This window comes from Leuciscus leuciscus (assembly GCF_965113295.1).
Source record: "Leuciscus leuciscus genome assembly, chromosome: 6".
NCBI lineage: Eukaryota > Metazoa > Chordata > Actinopteri > Cypriniformes > Leuciscidae > Leuciscus > Leuciscus leuciscus.
In genome coordinates this window covers 5,483,650-5,505,401 of record NC_138730.1, presented here as the reverse complement: position 1 = coordinate 5,505,401, position 21,752 = coordinate 5,483,650, and the positions used below count along the sequence as shown (strand labels likewise).

The following is a 21,752-nucleotide window of genomic DNA, read 5'->3' as shown; positions in this document are numbered from 1 at the left end:
AACACAATTACTAACACTTTTTTAAAAATAAAACAATTATTGATGGCTGGACCGATCAATTCAGAATATCTCCCATCCATCCTTTGCTTCACAAAGCTATTGAAATCACAGAATGCTTTCTGATATTTCTCAATTCAAACGGTTGTTTTATTAATATTACCACTTGAGACATGGGAACTTGATTTAAATAGAAATGAACAAATACTTAAGATGCAGTAACTCTGACATTTTGTTTTAAGTAATTTTATTCAACTTTAATAATCAAAAAGATCCATGCCATGTGCATAATTTATAGGAGCATATGAAGACAGTGTTGCCTGGCACAGATGAAATAACCTCGCTGTAATGCATTAAAGAGGGAAGAGGGGAGGGGTTACAATCCTGTTGCAAACTTTCTGAGTATCAAACCATATGGATAAAAATATTCCAGCACTCATGAGTTCAGAACTATGTAAAACCTTTTCTATAATGAGATAATGGTAACACTTTACAATAAGGTGCATTAGTTAATATTAGTTAACTACATTAGTTAATATGAGCTAATAATGAACTGCACTTAAACAGCATTTATTAATCTTAGTTAATTTCAACATTTACTAATACGTTATTAAAATATTGTTAACATTAGTGAATGCTCTGTGAACTAACATGAACAAACAATGAACAGCTGGATTTATATTAACTAACATTAACAAAGATTAATAAATACTGTAAAAATGTATTGCTCATGGTTAGTTCATGTTAGTTCATACATTATCTAATGTTAACTTATGAACCTTATTGTAAAGTGTGTTACACTTTATTATAAGGTGTCGTTGTTACAGTGTAATTATATATTTTAGTACTGAGTAATAATAATGAACTACATGTACTTACTATAGGGTTAGGGTAGGATTAGGGTTTAGTTGTGGGTTAGTTGCATGTAATTAAGCATAATTTACTGTTATTACTACGGTAAGTACATGTAACATATGTAACAAGGACACTGTAAAATAAAGTGTTACCGAGATGATAAATTAACCAATATGTCCACTAGTAACAATATTGCCTTTCTTTCCTAATGGATTTGAATGTTTCTGCATTTGCTTCATTCATTCTGTCCTACTTATGTCTTCATGCCATATATTGTGAATCAGTTTACAACATTGGGCAATAAATAAACCCCTTTCCCCCAAACACACTCAATACTTGGACCAAAGAACTCTTACCGTTGAAGTCACACCATTAAACGCTCTTTATTCGTGCTTTCTCAGCGCCTGACATCCGCCTAGATCTTCCTTCCGCCAACCAATAACAGCAGACAATGCCCACAGATGGACAACAAATCCTTACGATTGGCACAAAGTGGGACTGTTCTGAAAAACTGCTCCATCAGAAGCTGGTTACTTCCAGAAGAGGATGTTCCAGAACATCAGCCAGCAGGGGTAAACGAACAGGGCTAACAGTGGGTACACGAGCGACCCGTAGAGCGCGTGATCCAGAATGCCCTGCGAGATGACCGAGAGGAACAGCATCCAGCCCTCGTTGATGCTGACGGGCGCCTCGATGAGCTCCTGGTAGATGAAGACGCAGTAGAGGATGGTGAAGGCAGGACTGAGCAGCACCATCACCAGAGCACTCAGAGCTCTGACACACACAGGAAACACAGCATTAGAGGACAGACACAGGACCAGGAACACAGGAAAACCTCACTAGCTGTATGAATCGAGATATATAATTAGGTTATATCTTGGGGTACGTTTACACGACAACGATATGCTTAAAACGGAGAAGTTTTTCCTTTGAGTTTTCCACGTACAGACGACAACATTATCAAAAAACGGCTGAAAACGCTGTATTCTGCTGCCAGGCCAGTAGATGGCGATGAAGCACTATAGACTGAACACGTAATACGCATGAGCATGATGTCATCGTCTTCAGAGATTCACATTTTTGTAGTTTACACAGAGACAGTTTTTGCTTATACTGTCATTTCAACACATTTAGTCAGATTTTCACCTAAACCGCCTCAGATTATCATTAGAGCATGCTTGACGCATATAAAAGAGTGTTTGCTGAAACTGTTTTGTACTTGGGCATGTGTGGCGTGATGCTGGCGGTGATGGGCACCAGTGTGATGGCCAGGATGAAGCCCAGAGAGAAGTTAATGAGGGCTGTGCAGCCCAACAACGCTGCTAGATAGAGCAAAGCCGTCAGTTTCAGCACTTTCCAGCCCTGCTCTGTTCCCTCTCCAGACAACAACCTGTCACAGACACAAGAAAACACATGATCAGTGTTGGTGATTAAACATCTGACACAGTGGAAATAGCATTAAGGCCCGGGTATACTTCATTTTCCACATTACGCTCAGCTTTCAAAGTAAACTCAACCGTGGATGGATGAGTTCAACACATGCACAGTAATATTTGTTTTCTGTACTCTACCAGACGCCAGAGGGCAGCACTGAGTCACATCATTACAGGACATTCGCTCGCAAGGATAGAAGAAGAAAAGTGGCGGATCCACCATTGCATGCAAAGTTTAGAACAAGAATGATCTGCTGCTTTGTGTTGTTTTGTATAGAGACAGAGCTGCTGTATGACAGGTGTACAGCAAACAAGCTAAAATAACCCACAACTAAGTTTTTATAAGATACCGATCCGTAAAAACAAGCCTTTAAGGACACAAAAGTGGATACAGGCAATAAGACGTGAAGCATCAGCTGGAAGAATGGGTTAATTGTGGGATCCTGACACTCAGTGTGCACTAAAAATACACTACACTAGTAAACATTTTGTCACTGGTAAGTCAAATATCCAAATGTCAGTTTTATGTATTATATTTCTGTAAGCTAAGCTATCCTGTCACCGATTACGTTCCCCTCCAGGGGGCGCAAGTTAGTTCTCAGAGTAATATGACACGCTCTGACTGTATCCACTTTTGTGTCCTTAAACGTGCGTTTTTTTGGGTCGACAGCTTATAAAAACGTAGTTCTGTTTTTTTTTTTTTAGCTTGTTTGCTGTAACCCCGTCACACAGCAGCTTTTAGACACAGTTTTGTTTTTTGTTATAAGGAGGCAGCTTCTGGAGCAATACAAAGTCAATGGAGAGGGTTGGATTGTTTCCCCAAGGTTGGCGTGGTTTTCAGATTATGACGCGCGTCTCTATGTGAACGCTAAGCGGACCAGGACTACTTTTGAAGCAAGCGAACTGAACTACAAATGTGAACACACCCTAAAACTTTAAAATTAGGACTATATCTGGAGGAATTTGTATAAAATAGTTTGCCATCAAAACAGTTTCTATCACAAACATAGTCTCAGCCTCAGACGTCACTCCCACGGACCGTTGGCTGAACGTCTGATGCATACGGCACTCTTTTCTGGAAACACTTCAGGACTTTCGAAGTTGCGATCTGATTGGTTGAATTCTACAGGATGTCCGGGAGAAGTTTGTGTGTGTCGCATTCTTTATCGGTCCGCCTGGAAACAAATGCCATGACTCAAAACCCCTCGTGGAAGAAGAAAGCCGTTGTGTTTACAACCGTGACACTAAACGTTTACCAGGGTCAACTAAACGCTGGATTTTCAAAAGTATATGAAGGTCGCGGGTCCATTATTGCAGTAAACTCGCACAACCTTCTTGATTGAACAATTTATTAAATGCACGCCGATCTGTTATTGTAGGGACATCGACATTATATTGTCATGTCCCTAAACATGACGTGGAACAAAACGAACTGTGATTGATCGCGTTGCATGTCAGTCAAACGTCAATGCCTTTGGGCGATCCTTGACCAAGAAAAGCTGCGATAGAGTCCAGCCCTCCTGCTGTCAGTCTGAAGCTCTGGCTACGCGAGACTACTCTGTCTCTTTAGCTCTTTCTGCACTCCTTTTGACTCGGTACATCACAACTGCCACCTAGTGGACTCTTCCGTCTCGACATTCACCTCCACATGCACTGCTGTATGCGTACCATCCACGTGGACCCTCCTGATGACGAAACTTCATCACGCGGACAGTGAAGTACACTTCGGGCTTTAAGAAGAGTTAGTGTGTGTGTACCGTTGTGTGTTGTGCGGCAGGGCTAGGCCTGCGGTATAGATGGCAATAGCAGTGAGCACCACAGCTTCAGTTTCAGACACAGGGAAGTGCTCGACTGCGATCTCCTGCAGATGAACAGGGAGCAGGTACAGCGCCACACCTGTCAGGTGACTTATCACCACTGGGGTCAACACTGACAACACGCCCGGACCCGACGGCTGAAGAGAAACACAGGAAACCAACGTTACGCTACGAGCAACTAATCAACCAATCTGATACATTAAACATAGCTTTAATGAAACAAAGTGAAAGTCAACACTCAGACAGCAACATAGTGTCGGCCCAGATCCGGTGTGTGTGGATCCACGTGTGCCAGATGTGGGCCGGATCTGGGCCGACACTATATTGCTGTCTCGGCATGTAACAATTGTAGTTAAGCAGAATGAGAAAAACAAATGGCTGAGGCAGAAGTGGATTCATCTGGAACTGGAAATGGAGCGAGACCTCAATGTAAAAAAGTCTTGACTGTAAAAAATGTCCACAACTGCTCCCAACTTCAACCTCCTCACAACCAGTGTTATTTTAGTCTATTAAGATTTTGAATATTTTTTTATTGTTACACTTTAGTTTTCATGGTAATTTTAGTTTCATTCTTAGTGATTTCGTTAAGTGTATTTTTTTTTAATATTGCTATTTAGCTTTATTTATTTCTATATGATAATTTTAGTGCTTTAACTTAAACTTAAGTAACTCAGTTTATTGCCAAGGCAACATTTAACATTTTCATTTAAAGTTTTTGAACTAATCTTTATCAATGTTTTAATCAATTAAGTGAACGATAATAACCCTGTCACCAACACACACTCCAATCCTAACCATCTTTTTCAGACTGTCATCATTACATGTTATTAATACTATAAGCTTTATTACATAAACGTTATGGCAACATTTTAGAAATTTTGCATCATCTCATGTCATACTTCTAAAGACTGATGCATTTACAATTATAATACAGCTTTGTGCTTTTATTCTGTATAGCCTGTAATATTCTCATTTCAGCAATGCGTGATTCTCAAGCTCAGAAGACAGAAGAAACACACTGTGCTCAAGTGATCAACAAGAAGACATATTGTACAGTTTGTCTACAAATATGAAAGATTGCAGACGCTAAACAAGATTTCATCAAGATTTTGAGAAGTTTTTTCCTGAGATTTCTTGTTATTGATGATGAATAATAGATAATAGATGAACTTTACACAGTTATTGAACCAAACTGAATCAACACTGATTTCCCCTGAATAATGAGCGTCTACTGTTGTCTTTTAGAGATGCTTTACAGCAGATTTGAACTCTGTTTGCATCATTGATCATCATTTTCCTCTTTATCACTGTAAAGCTGCTTTGAAATCATCTGTAGTGTATAAAGTGCCATATAAATAAAGGTGACCTGACTTGTCATTTTACTTGATAACAGACATCCTGAAATATAATTTTACTTTCTTTGCTTAGATTATCAACATTTAAATTATTTTAATTTCTTTAGGTGTAAAACTAAGTGGGAAACAAATGACTCTGTGTACCTTAAAATAACAGGAGACTTACTCGCTCTGCTTCACTGACTCCATCGACCGCTGCCAGATCCGGCGTTCCCAGATGAACCCAGAGATCCAGCGCCTGAGGGGAAATTAAGGATTCCAACAAACACATCATCCTATTCTGGTGAAAAATAGTGTTCGATTCTGAATTTTTGCCCCCTTTTTTTTATTGAGAAAAAAATCTTAAACAAAAAAGTGCAAGTTTTTGAAAACGGTCTCTGTGTAAACAATAAAAACGTGACTCTGAAGATGATGGCGTCATGCTCATGCGTATTACGTGTTCAGTCTATAGTGTTTCATCGCCATCTACTGGCCTGGCAGCAGAATACAGTAATGTTGTGTAAACGTACCTTTAGTTGCTGCTGTCGAAGGGATTTAAGGCTGTTTGGTGTTTTGGTTATTCATTAATATATAACTAGACCCAGTTCTTACAGACGATTAAAAGCATCGCACAGACTGAAAAGGATACTCGAAGCAGCAAGATGACTGCCAGGAGGCCAAACGCCGGCATATAGTAGCCAATGGAGACAAACCGAGAGAGAGAAGGCAAGAGGTAAAAGAAATATGACTGATGAAGACGCTCCAGGAGATTGTTCAGTTTACGGGCCATTCCCTCCAACAATCTGAGGAGGTGAAAGAGAAGAACAACAAATAAGGATGGATGGTCAGTTTATCTGATTACCCCAATACTGGCTTCAGCCCTGATCCTAAAGTAAGAACCACTGCCATAAAACAGAGTTTGACTGCTTAGCGTGGGCCATGGCTCTTAAAAGTAAAATGGTTTTGACATCAATAGTGAATTTCTTGTGTAATACAAACTAGGGGTGTGCAGGAATATTAAAGTTTTTGAATATTCGATCTATAATTATTATTAAAAAAATAAAATACGGTTACACTTTATTTTAAGGTGTCGTTGTTACAGTGTAATTATACATTTAAGTACTGAGTAATATTAAGTAACTACATGTACTTACTATAGGGTTAGGGTAGGATCAGGATTTTGTTGAGGGTCAGTTGCATGTAATTATGCATAATTTATAGTTATTAATATAGTAACTACATGTAACATATGTAACAATGACACTGTAAAATAAAGTGTTACCTAAAATACTATTCGAATTTTACTGTTTGCTTTGTGCTTTTTTTTTGTAATTTATATATATTTTTGTTTAGGCCTACACATATTGTTTAATGTTTTCAACTAAAAGAAAACCTTAAGATATATGTTAAGCTTGTTGTGTATATTGCCTAACACACATTGCTTGTTCAGAAATGGTGACAAAAACCTTAAATTAAAAATTAGCGTCTTTCTCAATAAATGTCATTTAAATAAATGAATATTCGAATATTTGATTTTTATGAGCCTGAATTTTACAATACAATATTTTAGAAAAATGGCCATCCCTAAAACAAACCCAACCTGCCAATGGTGGTGGCGTCCATCTTGTAGTGTCTGAAACTGTTGATGCCCCGAATAGAGGCGGCTTCGATGTGGTACCGCAGGAAGAGGCCGTGATCGCCCCACGAGCGTCCACACGCCTGCTTCAACACCATCAGCATCATGGTCTGAGCCGCATGGGTGTAACCCTCCGCCGTGTCCCAGTCGTTCCTCTGGAGCTGTGGAGACACAAGCATCAGCAATCCTGACGTGTTCAGCAAGCAGTGTCTCGCTAGCCAGATTACATCAACTCTGGAGAACAGTGAGCGTCTCACACTGACATCAATCAATACATTCGTTTGAAAGCATGTCGTTGAGGCGCGCTGTCGTGAACATTAGCCGCGTTTCCACTGTCGGGCCAGGGCCGGGCCAGGGCTGATAGCCTCGGGCTAATAGCACCAGGCCTGCGTTTCCACTGTCGGGCCAGAAGCTCCACTAAAACACGCCCGTAACACGCCTCTCTGGAACAACGTCACACTAACCCATTCACCAACAAATGGAAGTTTTATCAGAAAACTAATCAGAAATCACTGGAAACAGCGTTGAAAACAAACATGATAAAAGCGGCCGTTTGCTGGCATTTTTGTTGTTTACTTGAATATTTAAAACCCAAGCATCGATGTTTTACCACAGGTTTACAATAAAAAGTGATACATTGATCATAATGAATTAATTTATGTCAAAATTGCACATTAGTCACTCAGAAATAAATTACCGTTAACGTTAGGTCTATTTCACAAAAGAAAGAGGACACACTTACTTCTTCAGTCGCGTCTGTTACTGTTTATCTGGTAGTTACAGGACATATTTACATCACATTTAGAAAGAATGATAATTTCTACAAATATATGCCACCAAAAATACGACCTGAGGAGCTTTAGCACTCTCTCGACTCCCATACAGATATTTTCCGTCAGAGAAACAGAGGAAGCTCCCGAAAAAAAAGTTGCTTTATTTTATGATAGTCCGGTATAAAGAGACGAGACGTGGGCTACTGACAGATAAAATAAATTATCCTTTATGATTGGTCTGATTTCTTCAAGCGCATGTTTTTTTACTATGCGTATCTTCAAGCGTTTACTATGTTTACTATGGTAATGGTTAGCACGCATAGTCTTTTGCATCACAAACACAAGGCATTCAAACATGAACGCGACTTAAATTATTTTAAAAGTCTTTAATGCTGACAGAATCATCCGGCGCTGCCGTCTCCCGACTCAGGTGAACTCCGCCTCTGTTCGTAACCACTCCTCTAGCCCGAGCTGGCCCGCTCTGGCCCAAGGTATTCGACGGGCCAGAAATCCTGGCCGTTGGCCCCGAGTAAGCCCCGATCAAGCCCCGGAAGTGACAGTGGAAACGCGACTGGCCCTGGCACGCACTAGCACGGCCCGGCCCGACAGTGGAAACGCGGCTATTGAGCTTCTGATCCAAACTTCTCCTGAAGCAAACGCTGCCACACATCGCCAACATGACTCTGAGCTGTTCACATATACAGTCGAACCAACAATCATTCAGACACCAGATATCATTTGTGATATTGTTTTACTAGTGTGTGCAGGACACTATAGTTCATTTATGTAAGTGAGGAGAGCAAAATAAAGTAAACTGTGACATATTATACCCAAACATTCTTCATACAGTGACTACCAGTAACATTTATAACAATTTGGGACCAACAATGATCCAGACACTTTGACCTGACCATGTTTTGCTGAAGTGTTTTTTCTTTGATTGCTAATGCGACCTTTTTACACACAGACTGATCAAAATTAAGCATTGCTTGGAAATTGGTTGAGATTTTCTAAACTATAGCGAATAAACTGTGATAATGTGAGAAATGTTGAAGGTGTCTGAATAAATGTTGGTTTGAGTGTAACTGCCTCTAAAATCTAGACTTCAAGACATCAGAACAGATATTCTCGTATTCTTCAGGTGTGAGGATTGATTGCGTACATTTGCCAGGAGAATAAATGTTGAAATATGTGTTATTTTGTGTGTTTTTACACAAGATTAATATAGGCAGAGTGATTTTTGAAGAGTAGAGCCTGTGGTCGGGTTAAGGATGGGCAATGAAAACCTGAACTGTTTCAGGCGTGTATAGTGATAATGTGCGTTCCAAATCACATACTTGTGCACTATTCTACGCCATTTTGTAGTATAAATAGTGCGAGTAGTGCATGTGTTCACACTGAAAATTCCAAAGAGAAAAAGTGCACTTTAAATACCCGGATGATGCACTTATTTAACCGAAAAAACTAAGTGTGGGACATTAGACACTTCATGCACTCAACAGTCGCAGCTTTAATTACGTATGGAGGGGGAGGCTATAGTCTCTTTGCTAGTTACATTAGCATATACAAGCGTGCTATTGCTAGCTAACCATTAACCACAAATATAACTAGGGATTCAAGATATATCGGCCACCATATCGGCATCGGCTGATATATGTTCATCTTTAATGTTATCATTACCGGCCTGATGAGACAATTTGGCTGATATATTAAAGATAAATAATGGATTATTTCCTTCAGCCGAGACACTTCAGATGCGCACTGTTCAACATGATGGTTTTTACCTTCAGTAAAAAGGTTTGGAAAAATGACCTCAGGTAAAACTAATCCCGTGCGAATAGAGCCGCTGTAAATATGTACGTAAATATTTCATCATTTAGTTTTCCCCAGTTTTTCCAAGTATGGAGACGCTTGATAAAGCATTCAGTTGCATTCTAGACGCTGGGACGAGTCTGTGGCAAAACTCAAGAGTTTCACACACACCATTCAGATCAAAGAGAAGATCGACAGCACTTGTTAGAGGCACAAAACATCTCTTAGCGTTAGGTAAGTGCCTATTACCAACACAATCCAATCTGGTTAATTTCTAATCTTACTAGGACTTCCCCAGTTTGTCCTACCTTCCCCTGAATGGTGCAGAGCACTCCTAGCTTCTGGCAGAAGGCGTAGAAGAGGTTGGCCAGGTCCAGGTTGGGCAGCTGACCGTTGAGCCCCTCCAGGATCAGGTCCAGGCTGGTGATGACATCACTGCTGAGCTCCAGCGAGAGGGCGGCTTGAATGGACCCCGCGCGGCCCTGCAGGGGCGAGTACTCCATCCCTGAAGCAGAGAGAGAGAGAGCCGGGGGAATGACCACAGACACGGCTGGCGATTCACTGCTTATAAGAGCTAGAATGATTGCAGTTGTGAAGTTAGTAGGCGTTAGTGTGACGAGATCTCGCCAGACTAAAATGTGACGAGATTTCTCATCGAGTGAAAAGATGATTCGCAGTATCGCCATAATCATACTCAAAGTAGAACTGAAATGACATTTATTACAAGATTAAAACGTTTCAAAATGCACCTGCAGACAATTTTTTCCAGTCATGAATTTTGTCACTGAGGATTTCAATAAAATTCTGAGCAAAAATCTCGTCTCGTTCTTGTGAGATAAGTGTTTCATCACACCCCTAGAAATGAGGTCATGTTTCATGATCTGAATCCAACACGAAGACCTCTGTACACACCTGTAATGTTAGTGTGGTGGTATCCTTCCAGCCAGGCCTGCATGCCGATCAGATCGTGCTCGTTCACCAGGAAGATGATGTCTTTGGCCCAGTAAACCTGGTCTTTGGGGAAGAAGTGGATCAGTCAATTATTTAAAAAAGAAGATCAATATCATTGCAGAACATTATGATTTTAACAGCGGGTGTTACACCTAAAGCAAACTTATCAAGAGGCACAGACTCAAATGCTTTATATATAACCTTATAAAACAAACAAAATCTATCTCTCAGAATTCCCCACCATCTAGGGAAAACCCTCCATATATATTATATATATATATATACACACATACATACACAGGCAAAAAAAGTCCTAGAACGGTTGCCCAATCAAAGCTTATTAATCCTATTATTAATCATGCTGAACTGTAATTATTGCTGATATTTTGACAATTTTCGGTTTATCAATGCAAACGAAACACATTATTGTGCGGGGCTTGGCCACTGGGTGGCACAATACAACTACAAACATAAAAAGGAACCAGCATTTTTTATCATATTCTTGATTTATTTTAGTACAACTAGTTCAGGGAGATTTTTGGAGACCATATTTAACAAACACATTAAACTTTAAATTCTCCCGGATAATGAATAGTTATGAAATAGCTTAATTCCTTTATATTATATCTTGAACAAAATGCCCAATTTTCAAAATACTGTGTAAGAAGTGATTCATGTAAAAACTGGTGCCAATCAAACACCAGGAGGTGCAATAAATATGATAAACACCTCATAATGCTTTAATTCACATTTTTCATTGTCTTTTTTTATGCATCTCAGAAGTGTGGATATTTTAGGGCTCATTGCAGTCATTTTATTCTTGGCACATTTCATGAGATTCTCCAGAGAGTTCAAGCAATTTCTCGCCCAATAAAAGACTTTCAAACTAATTATTTCATCTTAAGCCCCGCCCACTTCCAGTTGCGCCCAAATACATATACAGACTCCGCCCACTTTTCCAGCAGTATTGGGATTTGTAGGCCCTGTGTATAGTTGGTATTAAGATGCGATTCGGTCGGTCGGATCACAAGTGGACGACACTAAACACAGGTGTAAACGGGGTTTAAATGTTTTGAGCTTGTCCACTTCCGACCCAAGTTTGGTTTGAAGATGAAAAACGTACCAAACACAATGTTCTCTCATCATTCCTGATCTCTAACACACACTCACAGCGTTCGGCTGGTCTTGAGACTAAAGCTGAAGCTCTCTGTGTGTTCGTCTGTCGTCTCCGGTCACGGTCATATGTAAATTGCGTGAGCTTATTTCGTCCATTAGACTGAAAGATCTGAAAAAAACACTACATTCCCCCGGCCACAGACCCTCCCCTCGAAGAAATCAGGACAGAAGTGGGTGAAAGTGGACAAGAGACGGATTAAAACACCAGGTGTAAACGGGAATGTGTTTCCCTGGTCTACTTGTGATCCGATCCACCCAAACACATCTTAGTAGCGAGTGTAAACAGGTCTGCAGATGCACAGCCCTGTGTCCCAGTATAACCAGTGTCTTACTCCTGAAATACTGTGCGAGAGCCAGCAGAAGGCCGACCGCCTGGTTGTTGCTGTGTCCAGGACTGCAGGGAGCGCTGATGACGAGAGCCTCTGTGCGAGGAGCTCGAGGAGCTCGCAAGATCCCGTACACGTTCGTGCCTCGAACCATCTGAACAAAACACACGGGAAAACAGCTTTTAGTCAATTATACCTCATTACTGAATCAGATTTACTTCATTCCTGAGACGCTAAACATGAAAGCAATGCCAGTCTCGCCTTTTGCTAAATGCCTATGTATTAAAAAAAAAACAATAGTAACAAAATTATTGGTAAAACTTTATTTTAATGTGTCCTTGTTTCACACGTTACATGTATTTACTATAGTAATAACTATAAATCAGGCATAATTACATGCAACTAACCCTCAACCAAATCCTGATCCTACCCTAACCCTATAGTAAGTACATGTAGTTCATTATTATTACTCGGTACTAAAATCTATAATTACACTGTAACAGGGACACATTAAAATAAAGACCAGCTTACAGTCAGTACAGGTAATCTGCATTATATAAGGTTAAAGACGTGATAGACTCACATATCTTTCTTTGTTCTCATCGGGGAACGGCAGCTTGCGGGAGAAGCTCTGGGTGAACACTTCCAGTCCTCGAGCCTGCATCGTCTTCACCAACCAGTCCACCGGCATCCCACTGCACACACACACACACACCAGGTACTCCTCACTCACTACACACACTACATCTGCTCTACAGTCATGACATCAAAAATGCTCAATTCTTGTTTGTTTTTATGCAATATTACAGCATTTATTCTAAATCATTTATACTTTATGTGACCCTGGACCACAAAACCAGTCACATGGGTCAGTTTTTTGAAATTGAGATTCAGAAAGCTGAATAAATAAGCTTTTCTTTGTTAGGATAGGACAATATCTGGCCGAGATACAACTATTATGAAAATCTGGAATCTGAGGGTGCAAAAAATTGAAACATTGAGAAAATCTCCTTTAAAGTTGTTGATTAATGTTGGCGATTGTGCAGCATTCACTCACACACATACATGTGTTATATCTTTACGGTAGGAAATTTACAAAATATCTTCATGGAACATGATCTTTTCTTAATATCCTAATGATTTTTGGCATAAAAGAAAAATCGATAATTTTGACCCATACAGTGTGTCTTTGGGTATTGTGACTCGTGACTGGTGTTGTGGCCCAGGGTCACATATGTGCACATCATTGTTTTATATTCATGTTCCTGGTAATCTTGAATCAGAATAACAGCTCATCTCTTCTCTTCTCTGATGATGTGGGCGGGGCAACCTGTCACTCACATGAGATCAACCAATAGCAAACCACAACCATCCAATCAATTCCCCACAGACAAAATCAAGCCCCGCCCACATTTGTTCTTGTTCCAGAAGCGTTTCACTCGGTTATAGTACGTCACAATAGGGGAGAAAAGACTATCGCAACTTTCGTTTCATGACGACTTTAAAGTGACAATATGTTTACATGCATCCAAGGTTATGTAAAATAAAAAAACATTTAATATTCTCATAATATCCATTGCAGCGTCACTTCTTTTCTCACAGTGTCTGAAACGATTCAATAAAGGATCCGGTCTCTCTAAACCCTTTCTTTAGAGAGCTTCCTCTGCTCTGATTGGTCAGATGGTCCAGTCTGTTGTGATTGGTCTACGACTCAAAGCTCATGTCGGAAGCCAAATACCCTTTTGCATTTCTGAATTTCAGCACCAGCTCTTCCTCAGCACTCGATGTTACCGTATCAATCTCATCAAAGTGGATTTGCTTTGGCAGCCGAAAACAGCGTCTTCTCCACATGAACAACACGAACCAAACTCTTCCAGTCTCAGATAAACTACAGTGTTTGAGGGCGGAGCTAAGAGACGCTGTTCAGCCAATGAAGATCCCAGGCTGGCATTATGCAAATGAGCTACACACCTACGTAGATTGAAGCAGGACGTGAGACTGGAATCGCTCAGAATCGCTTCTTCCTTTTGGGAGCCAATAACTTCATTTATCTGCACTTTAAGCTCTGAAACTTTGCAACCTTTTAAATTCACAAACAGCTTTATTACACATTACGTGAAAGGAAACATCCGTAAAAGCATAATTATACAGCAAGCACTCGTGTTGCTCAGACACTGCGATGATTTCCAGGATCTACTCACCCTGCCTTTCTCTTGTGAGCGTCGAACTCCTTGGCCGTGGCCAGCGCTCGTTCCCCAGCGGAGAAGCGCTCCTCCACCATGGTGGACCCCATGGCGTTCTCCGACATGTACGTGCGCAGCGTGAAGGGCTCGAACGCCAGGCCCATGAACCACACTATGGCCGCCAGGTAGCACACCATACTGAATAACACAGTGAAGACAACCACACGTGGAACAGGAAGTGATGACATAGTCAGGTTGAAAACAAGGTTAATGAATGCTGTCATTTCAAAGGTGAAACTACACAGAAACAAGCTTTTTACACTCATAATACCATATTTTACATTCGTCTGGCTGGCAAACACCTACCATATGGGTGTGTTGAGGCGGGTCAAGAGGTTGGTCAGGGCTTTTCTGCGGTTCGGGTCGGACAACAGGCCCATGATGATGATCTACTGCTGTGCTTCAATGGACACCTAATGAATGAGAAACAAATATCTCCATCTTAAAGAATATAGAAACACAATAGCTTTCATTAGAAGTCTTCAACACTTATTATAACAGAAACTGTTTATTCCCCTCTATTGCCCAGGAAATATGAAAGACATCTTCGCATGGTAATGTTTTATAGCGAACATATGTTGACAGAGGACATTTAGTTTAAAGAACAGAATTCATAAAGGTGTTTAAAACCATTATATTTCTACGTGTTTAAAACCAACACACAAAACCACTGCTTGGGAAAACAAGCAATTTGACTCAAAACGCTGCAGTCCAATGTTTGTACACAGAGAACTAATGCTTTAAACTAAAACACAGATTAATAATAATAATCGTGTTCTGCAGATTTGAGTCAAATGTTCTCAGTCTCAGGAGTTACAGCTCTGTAACTGAACTAGAACACGTCCAAATGTGTGTGTAATGCTTACAATAATGTTTTTGATTTAAGTTATTATTATAACGTATTAATCTATTAAATGACGATGTCAGAATGAATGAAAGCTAATAATGAAAGGGAGTCGACTAGGAAACTAAAACACCAGCGGGAGCCATAACGTTACACAGCAAATGCAGTGAAATGAAAAGACATCATTGCGATTATAATTATCATAATTATGATTAATTACCTGAAGTATTAGTGTGATTTCTTCAGCGTTAATGCTGAACTGCTGTGTGAATGCAGACACTAGCTCATCCCCTGCGAAAACACATTTAAAAGCCTTCAGAACAATCACAAAATGTGTGATGGCTTTCAGATAAACTAAAGAATATTAACGCTCCTTTATATCGTGTCCTTGCCTTGAAATATCACACATTACAGTAGAGTTTCATCTACAGCTGCAGTAATTCATTTACTCACACTGTTGTTCCGTGTTTCGGCCGGAAGTAATACGGTGCGGACCAACTTCCTGTGGCGGGGAGAGAAAACCGGAAGATTCTCGGTTAGTTTTGTTTGTTTATTTTTTCATGTTCCAGTGTGTCAACAATTATCATCATCATTATTATTATGGTGCATATAGGTTTAAAAATTATGCCGCCCTTAAAATGAATAAAGTCATCAAATGAGAGTATTTAAAACGGCGAAATAAATAAATAAAAGAGAGAATATGAATATTGAATAATATATATTATTATATAATATATATTGAATAATATGATATTTTTACAAATACAAAAATGATACAATGGGCAATTATATTTTAACTTCTAATTTACTTTAAATGGATAGTTCAGCCAAAAATTAAAATTGTTTCATAATTTTCTTATACAAGTCGTTCCAAACCTTGGTTTTATAAGGGAAATCTTCTCAAGATTTTCTATCAAACACTAAACCACAATTTCATTACTGAATTGTACACATTTTTAGTCATCAAATTAATTTGAATGAAAATGACAAAGACCCCCGACTCATTTTGTACAGTATTATTTTAGTGTAATTACAGTAGAGTATATCACACCAGAGAATGTCTACGGGCTCTGATCACACTTTATAATTCATTCCAGCTATCATGCAATAGAAAAAGAGTCAGCATCACTGCTGCTAAATACAGATCCATTTATTTCACGCCAACATTAACAAGTTGTGTTTTCATTTAATAAACAAACATGTAATCAAACCACCAACTTCCAATGATGAAACTTCCAAAGTTCCCACACAATGAGATCCTCAAACACAAAAGCAAAGTAAAGTTGTATTTATCGATAACATGCACAAGTTACTCTCAATCCTTAAGGATGACTTTCGCAATTCATTCAATAGTTCATGACAAAGTGCCACACCCTCATTTCATTAAAACCCGTAAACTGCCATCGTGTCATTCGTCCTCGATCGACCCCTCGTTGCTCAGTGCCAATGTAACGTTTCAAACTTCAAAAGTTCACTTTCATTAAACGCCACAGAAAGTTTTGAGATGACCAAGTCTTCAGAAACAGGACTGGCGAACTGTAAAACTAAAGCCCAGTGCTAGATGGTCATTTTCCAAACGCCAGCTCCCGAAGAAATGTGGATTTCCTTGGTTATGATCGAGGTATGAAATCAACATCGCTGTGGAAGGAAAACAAAGATGTGCGTTTCTAACATGTTACAGATACGAAACTCACTTCTTTGATGGTTCAGTGGCTGAGAAGAATATACCACTGATCTTACAAACATCATATAATAAAACTCACCACAGGCTCAGAGAGAGTCAGCGTACAGTGCCGGAGGAGGGAGAAGATCAATGTCTGCAAACTGGAAGTTTTCTGCCTCTCTGTCACGAACACAGAGAGACGGGACATTAACACACACGCACACGCGCACACACACACACACACACACACACACACACACACACACACACACACACACACACACACACACACACACACACACACACACACACACACACACACACACACACACACACACACACACACACACACACACACACACACACACACACACACACACACACACACACACACACACACACACACACACACACACACACACACACACACACACACACACACACACACACAAACGCGCGACTGTCTCCATTTCTTTAAAATATATCAGACTCAAACAAACACAGAATAGAGACTGCATGAGTATCATTACTAGCAAGGAATATACATGTCATTGCAAATAATGTATAGTATAACTATTAATAAAATAACACCTTATATCAATAGTCCACTTCAGACATTCTGTTAACTACTAGTTAATGTCAGTCAACTTATTCTACTAACCTGAACCTAAACCTAACAAGTCCACTAGTACTCATAGTTAGTTGACATGTAGTAACTTATAGTTAGTGGAGTGTTAAAAAGGGTACCATCGAAATAAGGTGAAACCTTAAATTAAGCGATAAAAACATAACTTTGGGAGAGAATACATTTTTCATTTCATCTTTTTGAGCTTCATGTTTAACGTATGACCTTTCTACATGAACACTTCAGCGCCTGTACAGACTGTCCCGTCTTAATTACTACTGGATATTTCTTCAAAACTGTCCTCAATCAATGATGTGGACATGATTATACTGTGTTTCTCTGCAGTGTCGAGCTCACTGTGTGTGGACGTCTTCAATACTCCAGTCACTGAACGTCTGATGAGCAGAAGAGGTACTGTCGACTGAGAAGAGGAAACGTACGGATTAATCGACAACAAAGCACTACAGTACATAAAGCTCAACACAGACACAAACGCATGCTTACAGATCTCAGGCATAGAGACCGCTTTAATCTGACTCCTGGAAATAAAAGACAGAGAGAAAGAGGAGTCTAGAGATGTGTGTAAAGTTCAGGTGAACTGAGGCCATTTTATGTAACATAGTTCAGGCTCACGAAGTTTCAGCAGAGAGAGACATGGAGTCATCTTCATACATCCATTCTTCACTGTCATCAGTGACTGGAAGTCAAAACACATGAAAAATAAAAACACACCATTTTACTTTTTACTGACATGCATCCAAAATATTGGCACTCTTGCACTTTTTTCAAATAATCCACAATCTCTTCCAGAAACTGGTATCCACACATGTATGTCTTCTGTGTGCAACTGAACAAAAACTATCAAAAAATATAGCTGCAAGCAGCAATTATCGGGGCCAAGCAGATTAAGACGACAAGAAGTGTCAGACCAACTGCAGCAATGAGCAATTAAAGACATTTAAAGAGGATTTTAGGTGAAATGACTGATAAATCATTTAAAATATGATTTAATGGATTATCACTTTTGACCAATAGGTGGCGCAGTTACAAAACTGATGTGATGTGGTCAGAGTAAGGTGACAATGACACAAAGTTTGGTGTCATTGTCAAGGCATTGCAGAGCTAAAGCCTGAGTAGTCATTTTGGCATCATGCCTCAACTTTGCTGCTTCCCTATACGAAAACGGTTTCGTCTATCGACACGAAATCCATAACTTTTAGTCGGCACAGTCTGGAGATGATACGATTTGATTTTGGTGAAAATTGGACAAACGGTCTAGGAGGAGTTCGAAAAAGTAGGTTTTGAATAAAAATCAAGATGGCGGACAGGAAGTTCAGCCAAATAAGGTAAACTTGGTATCTATGTTCTCGGTGTGACCCAAGGAATCTATTAAGACCAGTGGCATTTCAATAGGCAGATTTATTTAAAAGTTATCAGCCTTTTTGGAAATTTTGTTGTAGCTTTTGGCCACTAGGTGGCGCTAGTTCGAAACTTCGCACGCTCCTTCAGGGCATCATGCTGATGACCCATACCAAGTTTCGTAACAATCCGTTCATGCGTTCTTAAAATACAGCATTTTTGCCCAAAATTCAAAAGGGCCGAAATGGTAAAATTGGATATCAGTCGACTCAGCATAATGCCCTGAATCTAACCAGACCAATTTTATGATTTTTGGACAAACTGTTCAGAAGTTATAAGCAAAAATAGCCATTTTTCATATCTCCGGACCAGTAGGTGGCACTACACCGAAACGCAGCATGTAGTCTCAGGTCATGCTTGTGATGATATGTACCAAGTTTGGTCTGAATATGATAAAGTGTTGCAGAGATACAGCCTTATGTCTGTTTTCGCAAGCGCTACGTAAAATTTGTTCGTGGGTTTATCGAAAACGGTTTGACGAATCAACTTGAATTCCATAACTTTGTGTCAGCATGGTCTGGAGATGATCTGGTTCAATTTTCGTGAAAATCAGAGCAACGGCCTAGGGGGAGTTCGAAAAAGTAGGTTTTTCGAAAAATTAAAAATGGCGGAAAAATTTCCATGACGGAAAATGACGTGCAGTCCAATCGTCTTGATCCAAGGAATCAGAGGACAAAATAATTTTTGTGGTTCACCCTTGTGGTTCAAAAGTTATTGCCATAAACATGAGTGCAACTTTGGACAGTTGGTGGCGCTAGAGGGATTGGTTTAAGACACCAAATTTGCTATGGTGACAGTTTGGACTGTCCTCTATCAGTGTCCCAAATTTCATAACTTTCCCGCAAGCGGTTCTTTAGGCTGCCATAGACTACCAGAGCGGAGGAGGAGGAGGAGGAGGAGGAGGAGAAGGAGAAGGAGAAGGAGAAGGAGAAGGAGAAGGAGGAGAAGGAGAAGGAGAAGAAGGAGGAGAAGGAGAAGGAGAAGGAGAAGGAGAAGGAGAAGGAGAAGGAGAAGAAGGAGAAACAACAATAGGTGCCTCCGCATCTTTGGTGCTTGGCCCCTAATAAATAGCAATTTCACAGAAAATCCTAAAATGGCCCAGACAATGTTATTAGCACCTTTTTTAAAAGTATTTAAAATAGATTAAAGTACAGTGGGAGGCTTTGATTCTTATTTACTCGTTCAACCAGTTTGAGAGCATGAACAAAAGAGAGAAAACTAGAGATTGTCTGAGACGTCAGACAAATAATTAATAGTATTATCAAGAAAGTCAAGGCTCATCTCTGCCTCTGAACCTTGCTTTTGCCTTCCTGTCACCACTTTTCCCTATTAAAGATGACGCTGCAACTGGATCTCACCGCATCATCAGCCTCTGGTGTTAAACGCACTGAAGCCAGACATGCTCTCACTATAGGGAGATAAACTTAATTTCAATTTAAAAAATAATTATGATTACAATCAATTCAAAACATTGTTTCGGAAGAGAAGTGAATCCGCTGCTGACGGGACGCTTTCTGTGCAATCCGAGCAAAACATTGACAAGCACAGTAGCCTTAGGCTGTGCGCCTAAACGGTCTAACACACACAGAAATGTGTCATGTGAGTATTCAAGAAAAGCAGAAAACTTACAGCTACTGGTAAACACAGGATTCTGATGAGACGACCTGAAAACAAACAGTTTCAGATGAGTCGCACTCGTGGCACTGTGGCGGTTAATAGTCTGACTATGATATGCTGTAGATATAGTGTTTAAACTAATGCAGTGCAGTGTCTGATGTGAGTGAACAGCAGATGAAGAGGACAGTGCTGGATCTTTAACCTCTGAGCTTTACATTTCTATCATGAGATGTAGAATAGTCCTTCAGTTCAGTGATGAACGTGAAGCTGAACGCTCAGACCGCAACATCTATGGACACACAATTACTTTTGAATGTTGGCTTTTCTTAGTCGCTATAATGATTATACATAATAGCCAAGAATTAAAACCTATATATGTATGATGTGCATATCTTAGAGAGCAGGTCGACGGCTGATGTGTGTGATCAAACAATTTAACGATGGGAATTAATACATGCACACCCATTGCTGCAATAAAATATGATATTTACTACAATTATTTGAAAATGAATCAATGTTGATAAAATAATGAAACCATTTGATTATGATTTGTATACTAGTGAATGAGATTAACATGACACAGCAGAAACTAGAAGGGTTTGAAACACATCCATCCAGAGAGAGCAGAAATAAATCAAATGGCTTCACAGGATATTCATCTTGCAGTAATTCTTCTATTCCTCAAGTGTAAATTAGTACAGTTTTACAACACAAGGTTGCCAACAGGGGTGCAACTCTAACGTTTTGTCGCGATACAATACAAAATAGATTCTCTTATCCAGATGTTCGATATTTGCCAACAGCTTAAAACCGATAGAGTTACGATCCGATTTAGTGGTAGATCGATTGATATAGTAATATTATGTACCTACTTTACAAAACCAGTAATTGGGACATTCACAACAAATATAAAAATTTTAAACACTGTTAAACACTGGGTTAAAATTTCCAACACTGCGTTTCTGCAGTAAAAATATGCTCTTGATTACATTATGATGCACAGTTTACAAGAGAAAGTGTCAGAGCGGTCGACACAGGCTGTGTTTACACTGCAAGTCTTAACGCACACATCTGATATTTTTTCTTTGAGCCAGTTTACATTTAATTTAGACACGACTGGCATCCAATATCTGTGTTTACATTCATTTCTGGCAAAGAAGATTGTATTAATCCGGACAGATTTGAAAAAGGAGTTTGTTTCAAAACGCTCTCTCATCCACACTAGCGTTCT

General features: G+C 39.7%; 1 protein-coding gene across 2 annotated transcripts; it reads right to left on the bottom strand.

The window, feature by feature from the left end:
- Positions 1-227: 227 nt before the first annotated feature.
- Positions 228-16,835, bottom strand: gpaa1 (glycosylphosphatidylinositol anchor attachment 1). Of its 2 annotated transcripts, none has more exons than XM_082174238.1 (15): positions 16,571-16,835; positions 15,590-15,699; positions 15,418-15,488; positions 14,660-14,766; positions 14,312-14,491; positions 12,694-12,805; positions 12,117-12,264; positions 10,570-10,671; positions 9,966-10,162; positions 7,037-7,233; positions 6,086-6,239; positions 5,624-5,695; positions 4,043-4,239; positions 2,072-2,242; positions 228-1,626 (listed from the first exon to the last, which is right to left on the bottom strand). In XM_082174238.1, the coding sequence occupies exons 4-15, from the start codon at positions 14,731-14,733 to the stop codon at positions 1,383-1,385; spliced, it is 1,848 nt and encodes a 615-aa protein (XP_082030364.1). In that variant the 5' UTR covers positions 14,734-14,766; positions 15,418-15,488; positions 15,590-15,699; positions 16,571-16,835; the 3' UTR covers positions 228-1,382. The 2 variants fall into 2 exon arrangements, with proteins under 2 accessions (XP_082030364.1, XP_082030365.1); XM_082174239.1 differs by having other exon boundaries at positions 15,651-15,699.
- Positions 16,836-21,752: the final 4,917 nt, after the last annotated feature.